The sequence below is a fragment of the Scleropages formosus genome, chromosome 20 (genome assembly GCF_900964775.1).
Source record: "Scleropages formosus chromosome 20, fSclFor1.1, whole genome shotgun sequence".
Lineage (NCBI taxonomy): Eukaryota > Metazoa > Chordata > Actinopteri > Osteoglossiformes > Osteoglossidae > Scleropages > Scleropages formosus.
The window spans coordinates 14028239-14041586 of NC_041825.1; the positions used below are offsets into that span (position 1 = coordinate 14028239).

Here is a 13348-nt window from a genome sequence, read left to right on the forward strand (position 1 = left end):
TCAGCCCCAGTGGGGGTTTAATGGACAGCTCCTGGATTTACACTCATGTACTTGAGACAGAGAGCAGCCATACTGTGACAGCATGGAAAACACTTGAGTTGGCTGACCACCAGCAACTGCCTTCTAAACCAATTATGTCAGAAAGCACCTTTTGGGGTTTATCTCGAATCTGTTGGTTAGCCTGCACACAGGCCGTGGTTCTGCAACAGCGGGTGCCGCCCCAGCTCTGCAACCAAGCTGTCCATGTAGGTGAATTAAGTTAGGCGCTTACAGGGCTTACAGGGAGTTACTGTGGCACATGGTCACTAAAGTAATGCAAACGATCGCAAATATACTACCGAGAAAAAACTGTGCAATAACAGAGTGGCGATTTACTTTGTTTGATTTTATTAATTTGGAAAAATCCCACTCCTGCTTTTGTACCCTGGATCAATGTACTTTAACTGGATTACTGTAGTTAGAATATCCTGCTATGTAAATATGTAAATAGCGAAGCTGATAATCATACATGGTACCGGCCTTGATAAAAGATGTCAGCTACATTAATAAGAATGTTTTGTGCAGTTTTCCAAAAAGTTGGTTATTTATTTATGGGAGCCGTGGAAGGCAGCTGTCAAAGGCACATGGGCCACTTCTCTCCCTGCTGTCAGGAGGAGGGACCTGCCCTCCAATCGGCTTCTGGGCACATTTTCATGAATGAGGAGTCGCTCATCAGAAGAGAGTCATCTCTGCTGTACGGATGGACACACACAGACGCACAGACACACACACACACACACACACACACACTGCGGTCACATGGATGGTGAGTCCGCGCTCGGATACTGAGGCACGATCCGCATAACGCGTGTGGAGCCGTGCACTGACTGAGCCCAGCAGGACACAACGAAAGAAGGCGACTTTGGCCCCTATTCCCGCCGAGATGCTGCGAATCATTGCCGCCTGTGGCACTTAAACCGCCCGGATCATCCCGCACGGCGTGGCAGAGCGAGGTGGCCGCGCGTCATGGCGCGCGCCGCGGAACTTCTCCAAGTGGCTCTTCGCGAAGGATGGCGCCCGTGTTGCTGAGGGATGGCGCCACTCAGCAGCCCACACGCGGACGCGCGCGGACTCCTCCACCGACTGCTGCTCGTGTCCTCGGCTGGCGTCCTCTGCGTCTCCCTCGTCTACTTTCTGCTCGGCTGCTGTGACTCGGACGTGTCAGAGAAGCGGGACGCGGCGGGCGCGTCCACGAGGTTCCCTTCCGCAGACTGGCTCCATCCGAGGAACGGGTCGCGCGCGGAGAAGCCTTGCGCCTCTCCGAGCGCGCCTGGAGGCTCCTCCGGGCCCGGGACCACTGGCACTCCGGGGCTGGACGGCGACGGCGCGGGGAGAGAGTGGACGGCGAGCAGGAGGCTCCCGCAGGCGCTCATCATCGGCGTGAAGAAAGGCGGGACGCGCGCTCTGCTCGAGTTCCTCAGGCTGCACCCCGACGTGCGCGCGCTCGGCTCCGAGCCCCACTTCTTCGACAGGCACTACGCGCGCGGGCTTGGCTGGTACAGGTAATGATCGCGCACACCTGACGTGCGTGACGCCCGGGCGAGGGGTACAGTTATTCAGCTGATCTCAAATTACGTGTATATTTATTCATTAGCAGACGCTTAATTTCTGCAAAGCGACGTACACCTGCTCAGGGTAAACAGCAACAGCGCAGGGGTGTTTCTCCAACAGACGGAAAGGTCAGCCTGGACGCGCGAGTCTCAACAAACTACAAAGTACAGTCGCTTAGTCAGTAGTTTATGTGGCATTTCATGTCACTTAGTCAGTAGTTATGTGTTTCCGATTATTCCGTAAGGTTTCTGCATTTCGTTCTGCCTGTGCGCTTCTGCTGCAAGTCTTAAAAAGGAAACCTTTTATTTTTAAACAAGTCAGTTTAGCCCCTTAATTAATTTAAAATGAATAGAAAGCGAACTGCCTGGCATCGTGCAGTCTGATGAAGGTTGCCAGTTCGAGTCCCACTCCTCCTGCTGCAGAGTGCTCTCGATCGAGGTGGTCACCCTGACTGAGCTGATACAGTCAAAATTCCGCGCTGAATAGGTGGATAAAACGCTGCTTATCCAATGTTTTAAGCTGATGTGAGATAAAGGAATACACAGGAATAGTATGAATAAGCGGACAGGTGACTGACAGTCAGTACCTCCGACAGCGGAACGTGACATTACAACGAGTGATGATCATGTCTTAACTAAAATTTCATTTCTTCGTTTCTACATCATCATCTTGATGATCTGTCTCCCGGAGCCCAAGCATCTAAAAACACGATTCTTCGCCTGAGCTGCAAATCCTGCCCTTATGTCCTGTAAATAACATTCTGTAAATTTCCCCTTCAGGACGCCGATATTTAAAGAGGCACAAGATAAATTATAGGACCCCCTGCAAGTTTTGACAGCCCACCCAAATAAAGTCATCTGAGCGTGGTTTACAGCTCGTTTATCACCGGAGCCCTCAGATTTGTCTAGAGAATGGGCAAAACTCAATTATTTCCCACTGCTGGCTGATGGATCATTTTGTCAAATTCATACATTGCTATATGATTAACTAGAAATCAAGGCAAAAAGGGAACCTCCACTAACAATGGTAGAACTCTTGGTTGTTCCTACAAGTAAATATAGCACAAATTACATGTTCAGTGTAATAATAATGATAATCATAATAATTTATGGTCCTATATGTTAAATGTTAACCTTAAACAGTAATTGTAATTTTACAATATACCCCTCCATTCAGTATTAATTCGTTTAGCCGATGCCTTTCTCTAAAGCATCCAAATGTTCATATCTTAAGCTGCTTACCATTATTTACTCATTTTTACAGCTGATCACTCTTTACTGTGTCACTCAGGGTAAGCACCTCACTCAAGGGTACAATAGTGGGAGTAGGGATATGAATCAAGTGCATTTGATTGCTGGGCAGTTGCTGTAAGCAGGATGGCCCCTTAAATGTGAATATTTAGCAAGATAATAACTGTAATTACTATAACTCTAAAGTAAACAGCTTGGGTAAATAGTTAAACGTGAATATTTTGTTACATTTTCTTCTTCAATGTTCTTCAATCACTGTTCAGTGACATTAGCAGCAATATTTTTTAAAAAAAAGTTTGTTGTTAAGAATTAATTACTATGGTACTATGAACCGGTTTATGTAAGTGGAGAGATTGTTCATGTAAGTCAATGGAGAAATGGACTTTAGAGTGTGCTTTATATCTAAGCTTCCCAAAGACCAATTGTATGGTGTGTTTTAGATACCCGAGGGTAAGTCGGGCTGTACTATGCAGGACAGCTCAACATCATTGTGGGCCCTGTAAGCTGACCTTTAGCCCAGGTCGTTTGTCCCATAGATAATAATGATGTGTCCATGTGAGTTCAGGGCCTGCTGAACACATCTCCAGGGCACTGTCCTCCACTGTGGTAGGAGGACTTTAGCCCAGAAAGCAAACTCTCACTGTTAAATCTACTCTTCCTGTCACTGGTGCACTTTAGATCTGTATCCCTGAGGAAAAAAAATAAGTCCCAGATGAATGTCTGCACTGGTGATAGGATCTCTGACAAGTGAGGGAAAAGGATGCAGTCTAGTTCCGTGCTTACGCTGTCTCTATTGATCGGCCCTCGGTTTGACCTTGACTTGATATGAGCATTAAAGCAGTTAGCCTTGCTCGGTGTGGATTCTGTTACAGTTAGCAAGGGGTTTCATTGATGCTGTACCCCATATTTGGAGGATTGTGATTGTGTTTCATTTTTATTCTCTGTGATAATCATAAGGTATGAATGTGCTAAATTCAATTCACATATACTTCACTACAGTGTACGGTTGTGTTTTTTTTCCAGGTGCATTGTTAGAGATTAATTGGACTGGACCAGAAAAGTTCACAGCAGACAAGACTTTCTGTGAACTGCTTTTTTAATTTGTGCAAATCGACTTTTAGATTTCTATGGATTCTGCAATGTGCACTGGCTGTCACGTTGCTGCTTCAAGATGGTATCATGGCATTGATTATAAATTACTGCTGAACAATTTAATGCCTTCAAAGCTTTGATGCTTCACTTTAAAGTCTAAAGTGGAAGCACATTGAACTGTAAGGTGCTGTGAGCAAAATTAGTGAGAGAATTAACTTTTGGGAAGATTTGTAGTGCTTTCCAGAACCTGAAGAGATAAGTTTATGTTTGGAGGTGTAGGGACAGGTGTGTCCTGTAGTCAGAGCAGCTCTGTACTGTGTAAGATCACCATAAGGCCCAGACAGTCTGTTTTTAATTCAGTCCTCATTAAAGTACCACCGGGAATTAGAGGAGACGCCGTCATAGGGCTTCCGATGATGGATGTGAGAGGGAAGTGGACAAGGCACAGTTACAATTGACTGGCTTTTTAATGGATACTGTGCAGTTTAACGGATGAGTGGACCTCAACATACATGCACACACTCTGAACTGGACTCAGCCACATGCACACTTATGTACATACTATATATTAGTTTTTATTATTTTCTTGTTTTTTTGCCAGAAATGCAAACAATGGTTTGAAACTTGAAAAAAAACATTACAATACTCTTTACACTTTCAATAATCCACTTTTTTATTCATCCATGTGTTGTAAGGTGGTATATGAAACATGAATCAAAGAATCAGTCTTTGACAGGGGAGAGCATGGCATAGCCTTGAAAAACATTCTTGCATGTGCACAAAGGCACTGGATCTGTGTATCCTGAAACGTGAGGCATGAGATTAATGGCTGCAAACATCCCTCCCAAACAAAAGTTGATGCCCAATGCAGGGAACAAAGTAATTATCCCACATCTGCTTGTGCACAGCAAGCCACTGATGGGACTCCAGAGTGCCCTGTCTATGGGGTCCACCTGCCACCCTTCCAGCCAGCTGAGGCCTGTATTACCATACTCCCGCCATAATCAATACCCAGAGTGTGGCGCGAAGCCTTTTAGCAGACGCCCCGCACCTCCGAGCTCCGAGGAGACACAGGCCCAGCCGGAATGCAGGCTCAATTAGGGGCAACTTATTTACCCTCACGTCGGAACCCGTCTGAGCAGAGAAACAGGGCGTGATAACAGAAAATAACATTTGGAGAAGTGTCACTTCTAATGAGCTTATGTTTTATCCATTAATGCTGCGAGTTTTCATAATCTAGAGAAATCTTAAGGAGACCAGGAGAAAATTAATGAAAATGTTTTATTGTAATACTTGGATGAATACAGCCGTCCCGATACTTCATTTGCATGTGACGTGGCTCTATTTGATTTAATCTGATAATTGACATTGACTGCAAAATTATTTTCATAGCTTTTTGCATGTAGTGTACTTGACAAAGCAGTGAATACACTTAAGTCAGTTTGAAAAATATGTAAAAGAATAACATACACTTCTGTAGAAATTTATTGGCCCTAAAAGAAGAATTTATCTTGCAGTTAACTAAATACTGCATGATGAAACTACACATAATATTTTACACAATGTACAAAATTTTGTTTAATCATTCAATGTATACATTTTGGATAATTTCCATAAAACAAATCAATCAACGAGAGCTATTTGGAACATACAGATAAAAACAGATATATCCCTTTCAAAATGTTTTTTTTTTTTTAAATAAAATGAAAGATTTTTCAAATCAGACCATATATTCTCAAATTATTGCATGCAATAGATTCATAACCTTGTATCATATATTTTTTATTTAAAATGCAACTGCATAGTAGTGTTAATTGCCTGATTGTTGCTTCTTTTGTCTGACTGAAAGCATATTGACTGAAAAGCAATGAACGCCATTAGGATCCATTTAAATAGAGAGAGGACTGAGGACCGCAGTTAATAAAGTCATCTAGTGCAGGACCACAGCAATGCTAAAAAAATCAGGACTGCTTTATTGTTTTGTGTCATGCAGGATGTTCTCTCAAGGTCGTCAAGGTTCAGTATGTGTGGTGCTGGTGGAAATATGAAGCCCTAGGGAGATTCCTCAGATATAACTCGTAGAGGTCAGTCACTCATTTGCTGACTCACCCCATGACCTGTTGATTAAATACTTTATATTGCAAAACTGAGTTCATTCATATAAATGAGAATTTGAAAGCGGAATGTTTGTTCAATGTTAGCAAGATTTGGAAACGTGATCTTATATTTTGTTGTAATACACTATACGATTATGTAACAATAAAAAAACTATTGTACAGGTTAGAGTATATCTATATAAAATAAGCTTTGTCTGTGTTTTGGCAACAGTTTGTAAGAAGTGATACAGAAATCTGACAAAGTCTAATTTCAATAACTTGCAAGTGATTATCACTTTTCTGAATACTATTTTTGAACAACATTCATGGCTGTTTAAGAAACTGCTTTTACAAGTCACCCAATATTGTGTATAATCTGTGCTTCTTCACTAAGTTGTTCTCTTACCTCTTAACACCAGGCCTATTCCAGAAAGGCAATTAACAGCCAATTTAGATAATGTTGTCACTGGGAATATTTGCCTCAATATTTGTTCTGCTAATTAAATGTTCTCACATGGTGAAATCTCTCTATGAGCGATAAGGAGTTACTGCTTGGAATTCATAATGTCTTTTGTCTAATTTAGTTCAAGAAGCAGCTTTTTGTTTTTTTTGGCTCATTTAACACACTGTGTTATAGCCTCATTTCAATACTTAAATCTTTTCAATAGAATTTAATAGCCAATACGTTGCCTCTGAGTTGAATCAGCCGTGAGTAGCACAGTACTGCACTTTATAGCCATAAGCTTGTTACAAATCCATTTTTGCACCGAAAAATAATCGGACTCATTCTTCACGGAGTCCTTGCCAAGTGCACTTTCTTTTTTCGTCAGTGGTTAGATAAGCAACAGACATACATTATGTTTTGCTGCTGGGGCTGCTTCACCAGGGCTTTTGGCTAATGGACTTTACTATTTTTCCCTCCGTGAATTCAGTTGTCTCCATGTAACGTGTGCTTCCTACCTCCAGTCCGAGATGGTCTGATGCTCACGTGCATCTGCACCTGACCCTCAACCATCACAGCGTCATGACTCCTGTGACTCTCTCAACATGCTTATTTTCATCAGTCTGCATAACCTGGGCAGGGACTGACTGGGATGAGTAGATAGCAATGCCTGTTTGGAGAAAAAAGAACAGTCAAAAAATAGAAAGCTCTGAATTAATAACTCTCTCTCCAAGGTACTTGTTGGTGGGATAGAAGTTGTAGGAGAAAATTCACGTCTGCTGGAAGGTGCTGCTAAAACAGTGCACCCAGGGATTGTGAGAGGTCTCTGTGTGAGTTCCTGAGGCCTTCATCTTGATTTTGGGGGTCGTGTTGCAGGTCTTAGCTGCCCTGTAAGGTGAGCCTCTCTTTCACCAGATGACACTGTAATGTTTAGCCTTTTCACCTCTTTCTGCATAAGTATCAAATCCAAAGTCTGTCTGCCTGCCCCCTTTGAGGACAAAGGTTAACAGCTGTGTCAGTCACTCTTTCCAAAAGATTTCTTGGATTCAAAATAATGTTTTGTCTCCTTTTTCAAATTACAAAGTGGCTTCAAAAGGTCTGGAGAAATTAATTAAAGATGGCATATTATATGAAATGATGCCTTTAATGAGTTATGTAGTACTTTTGCCTTTCTAAAGATGTGTGAAATGTTTGAAAACGCATATCAAAAATGGGGTTCTTTTCAGTAGGAATTATTCATGATTTAGTGTGGTACTACTGTGAATGGCACTGTGCAAAAAAGTAATAGTACTGACACTTTAGGTTTATTACCCAGAGCAATGCGGTACAGTGATTATGGCCTGATTTTGCATCTAAGATGGAAGTTTTAGAGCTCTGAAACAAAATGATGTTTCACTCACTGATCTCTTCTTAAGACTGCTCAGAAACATGAGTAGAAGTATTATAGCCACTTGAATAAAATTCCAACTTTTCAGCACAAAAAACTTTGCCTTTTAATACCAAAATACCGCAGAAAAGCCACATTCACATCAAGGTCCCTTTAACCAATGTAGTGAGCTGATAATTGATAAAAATGAGGCTTGCGGAGGAATTGCGTAGGTTGTTACCTTTGTGGGGGGGTGCAGTGGCGCAGTGGGTTGGACCACGGTCCTGCTCTCTGGTGGGTCTGGGGTTCGAGTCCTGCTTGGGGTGCCTTGCGACGGACTGGCGTCCCGTCCTGGGTGTGTCCCCTCCCCCTCCGGCCTTACGCCCTGTGTTGCCGGGTAGGCTCCGGTTTCCCGTAACCCCGTATGGGACGAGCGGTTCTGAAAATGTGTGTGTGTTACCTTTGTGAAGGTGACAATATTGTACCATAGGGGGCAGGGTTGCAGCAGCATATTTCATTACTGGTGCTCTTTTTAAAGCATAAAGAAACAGCAGTCTTCTGAGCATGAGGAACACTGGTAGGAAAACACACTTGGCCCAGTTAGCACCACGTCAACGCTAACCTCTTAATGTGAATGGGTCCCATCTGCTAAACAGTATGGGGACGTGTGTGATGAGCTCCCTGTGACTGATGGTGCCCATGCCTCAACAGAACATCCTTTCCTACTAAAGCACTTTTTGAGTAGCACTTAAGAATGGGGGTTGCAGATCATTTGTTGCCAGTAACTGACATAGTGCCCCAGGTGCCTCATGCAGTACGCTGTATTGCTGCTGCACACTGTTCTGTCCATAAGAGGGTCCTTATGTTCAGACCCTAAAGATATAACCTTGGCAGCTCTCCGTCATAATAAACACAGCAGAAAAGGACATGTGGCTACAAAAGATATTATATAACTGAATCCCAGCGTACTAAAGAAAAATATCCATCCATCGTGAAGAACCGTTTGTCCTGAGCGGGGTCACGGTGAACTGGGGCCTTGTCCAGCGGTGCAGGGAGACACACCCAGGAGAGGATGCCAGTCCATCGTTAGACAGGGCTCAAGCCCCAGACCCGCCACACAGTGGGCACCGACTGAACCCACTGCATCACCACGCCCCCCTCTCAGAAGAAAATCCAGAATCATTTTATTAGTAGAAATTCCAATTGAAACTAGGTGACTTTTGGAATTTGGCTCAGATAGCATGAGCTGGTCTCCATAACTGACCAGTTTGTCTAGCTAGGGGTCAAGGTTATAACAGATTTGTACACATTCTGTTTCTAACTCAATCCAGTGAACCATTTCTATTCAATTAAAAACAATTTTACTGTTGAATAATCAGAACACTTTATGTACTGTGCGCAGAAGTAAGTAAAAATAATTGATTATGCTGGAACAAAAAGAGCAAGTACTATTTATTGATTGCTATTCACTAGTGGTGTTTTACTCAGGAACTTTCCACTTCACCACAGCTGTCAAGAGCTGGTGTCCTGGTTTTCAATGTACCTCGGCTCATAATTGCTTTAAGAAAGTGATTATCTTGAAACAGGTCACGTCACCTGACATATCAGGTGTCAGTGGAGCATTAATTAAAATTCATTCCGCAGCTTAGAGCTTCACCTCTTGATGACAGGTTTAGGACTGTGTCTACATTTGGCTAAATCAATATAATGGAACCAAACCTGTTTTCCTGTTTCTCTTTCTTCACAGGAGCTTAATGCCTAAGGCTTTGGATGGGCAGATTGTTATGGAAAAGACACCAAGGTACTTTGTCGCTGCTGAGACTCCTGCCCGCATTCATTCCATGTCCCGGGAGATCAAGCTGATTGTGGTGGTGCGGGATCCCGTCACCAGGGCTATTTCGGACTACACACAGATCATATCCAAAACGCCGGACATCCCCAGCTTTGAGAGCTTGACTTTCAAAAACAGGACTAGTGGGCAGATTGACTCGCAGTGGAGTCCCATTTGGATCGGCCTATATGCTAAGCATCTTGAACGCTGGCTAGCTTATTTCCCGCTGTCTCAAATCCACTTTGTCCATGGGGAGAGACTGATCAGCGACCCGGCTGGGGAGCTGGGTCGGGTACAGGACTTTCTTGGCCTGCAGAGGATCATCACAGACAAGCACTTCTACTTCAACAAGACCAAGGGCTTCCCTTGCTTGAAGAAGCCAGAGGGCAGCAGCAAGCCACACTGCCTCGGCAAAACCAAAGGCCGGGCTCACCCTAAAATCGACCCTGAGGTCATCCAGAGGCTCCGAGACTTTTATTACCCTCATAACCTGAAGTTCTATCAACTTGTAGGGCAGGACTTTGGGTGGCAGTAAGGATTTGACTGTATGGGTAATAAATTAAAAAAACAACGGGCAGTATAGAAGACATAAGATTACAGAAGGTTTTCATTTGAAGCCTTTCCCTGCTACAGTTATACTACCATTGGTCAAGGTTGTTACTGAGAATTTCTCCAAAAAGTACTTGGGAAATCAGTTTAAATAGGTGTTGACTAAACGCTAGTTAACAAACCATATTGCTGAAAGAAACCTCTCCAAAGGAAGTTGCTCTCTTTCATTTGTTACGTTGCAATGGTTGTACCCAGATATTAAGGGTAAATTGCAGTAAGCTTTGGTGTGCTGGGTTGCTTATGTAAACCTACAACTGAATATTATTTATACGATTCCTTAATAATATTAGCAGAAAGAATACTGCTTGGGATGTTATGGGAATAGGGATAAGTACGTGATGTGCACACAAGTATGCAGCAACTATAAACTGGACTGTAATTCAGATATTTACAATCGACCAGTCTACTTCAAATTAATTATTGACTTCTGTGAAATTTTACTTGCAGTGATATGCTGTGGATAATGTTTCTGAGGCAATCAGAAGCTCTATAACAGCAGTTTACAGCCTTGATCCTGGGGAGCAATGTGAATTTTTTTTTTCTTTAGTGAATTAGCCTTGATTGAACTCATCGTTGTATGAACCACAGGATTGAAATTTACACTGAAAGCATTAATCAAGCACAAGCCATAATATGAATTTGATCAAAATAGTTTTATATTTTTAATGTGTAATACTTAAACCTTTGTTTGCCCTGAAAATGCATAAATCCCAAATATTCTCTAATTTAAGTGATTCAATTACTTAGGTATGGGTAGCATAGTTTCCCTGCTGCATGGTTGGTGCTGTTTGTGTGGGGTAAACGTGTTTTGCTTATGTTTGCATCTGTTTTCCCAAAGAGACATGTGGTCCGATTGAATTAATCACTCCAACTTTGTTGTGGTGTTGGTGTGTAAATCCAGGATGTATCTTGTGCCCTGCAGATTGACCTTGGATTGCTGCAACCCTCTTTGTAGCAGCTGTCTGTAAAATGAATAAGTCCCTTAGATAAATGGAATACTAATATAATCCCTTTTATATTTTTCAAATGGTCATACAAAGGTAAAATATTTTACTAGCAACAATTCACCTGGAACAATTGTCTAATACCATACACCTTCAGCATAATGAACATTCATCAACACATAGTTGGGTGATACAGCATAGCATGGCTGACACCATTGGGTTAACTGTGAGTCTGCAGCTAATGTGATTTGAAACATGTGATTCAGTCATGGAATAGCTTGAGCAAAGTTAATTAAATGCAAGTTGACACAATGTTCTTCCAGGATTGAGAATGGGAACTCTACGGGTATTTTGTAGAGGGTATAATTGCTTTGCTATAGGGTTTGTCTTCCATGTAAAAAAAATCAATTTTGTGCTTAAAAAAAAATTCCAAGGTATGTGCGGTTCCTATCATGATGGCTTTTTTTTTTGAAGAGCCATTGTCCTCTGCATATTTTCATGAACGTAAAACTATTTGTTGTACCACCATGTACTACTCATATTTAGTGACGGTGATCAATGAAAGCTGTATTTTCTGTCTTCCGTATTACATTGTACAATCTTTAATATCAGCATCAGCAGAATACTTGACAAAAGTACTTCAATAAAACACCTAGCCACTGTATAAAAATCTGGTGAAGTTCAGAAATATGAAATATGCAAGTTGCTGTAAATAAAAGTCTGCCAAGCAACTCGATCGTAACATAAGTGACACAGCATATGTGCTATACTTTTTATAGAGCATTCACTAAAAGCAAAATCTGTCTGTTACACACTTTTCATAGCCACACCCAAAAAATATTGTATCTGCTCTCATGCAATGTTTTCTTCCTTCTGATAACACAAAGGGGTATTTTTAATTAACTGGCAACAATGTAAATATTTACTGTCGCAAATGTTTTGTTTCGGAGGATAGGTGAGGACTCATCAATGTGTTGTTCCAGGTCCTGGGATTTTTTTAAAGACCTGTAATCTGAAAGGATGCTTCCAGAACTCCTAATAAAGACCATTGTAATAACTCCATGGAATCTGTCAAATGTACAAGTCTTATGGTTAGGTAGTATGATAAAAGACATCTCACTATTACAATCAAGTCATTAAGGCAAAACTTTTTTTTAGAAAGTCTGCAGTCACGTACATACCAGAATGTGGAAATACAACTCACATTTACGTTTATTCATTAAGCAGATGCTTTTCTCCAAAGTGACCTAAATCTCATAGAAAATGCAATGGGTGCATTATATCAGCAGAAAGAGACATAACTTGAGTTTGTACAAAATGGAGTGTGACACAGATACACACATTCCATTGTAGGCATCTTTAAGAAAAATGTATGGTGTGTTGCTAAAATAGTGCAAAGTAAAAAAAAAAAAAAAAAGATCAAAAAAGGTATTTATGAATGATAAAATATACTAACAACCTTTATTATTGTTACAGTGGTAAAAGTGAGGACAGTCTTGAAGTCAAGGCAAAGATGTAGGCTAATCTAATCAACAGTCTGAACCTGCTGACTTGGTGCCATTATAGATCACAGCTTTAGAGCTGCCACATATTTAGGCCATTTTAATGTTTCTTTAAATCTAAAATTTTTTTGTACTTCTAGCTTTTACATAAACCTGATTGCCTAGACATCAGGACTTTAAAATTGTAGTATATTTCAGTTAATTTCATTTTCAAAATATTTGAAAAGTCAAAGAGCAGGATGACACGAAAGAAAAATCAGACCTTCTTGCAGTCGCCAAAATAGCGGTCAGCCCTGGACATTACACACCATTGTGCTATTTGTCCGCTCACATCATTACTGATCATTCTAAGATTTAGAAATTTACAATGTGTCTTGACAGCCTCCTTACCTTTTCTCAGAGTATACCCACATATAGCTACCCCCATGTAGGAGGCAGCTTGTAGGAGAGTGGTTAGTGTTATTCCCTATAAAGCCAAAGGTTGAAGGTTTAAGCCCCCCCTTCAGGTGTAGTACTGGTGAGTAACAATTACCCTGCTATATAAAAGGGTGATTAAGTTGCTTTGGAGCAAAAAAAGCAAAATTAAGTACTTTTTTTTAAAAAAAAAAAAAAAAAAAAAAAAAAGG

At 41.5% G+C, this 13348-nt stretch overlaps 1 protein-coding gene across 1 annotated transcript; it reads left to right on the top strand.

The window, feature by feature from the left end:
• Nucleotides 1–1071: 1071 nt before the first annotated feature.
• On the top strand, nucleotides 1072–10202 carry hs3st3l (heparan sulfate (glucosamine) 3-O-sulfotransferase 3-like). The gene is made up of 2 exons (XM_029246959.1): nucleotides 1072–1541; nucleotides 9584–10202. Exons 1-2 carry the CDS (start codon nucleotides 1072–1074, stop codon nucleotides 10200–10202), a joined length of 1089 nt encoding a protein of 362 aa, XP_029102792.1.
• Nucleotides 10203–13348: the final 3146 nt, after the last annotated feature.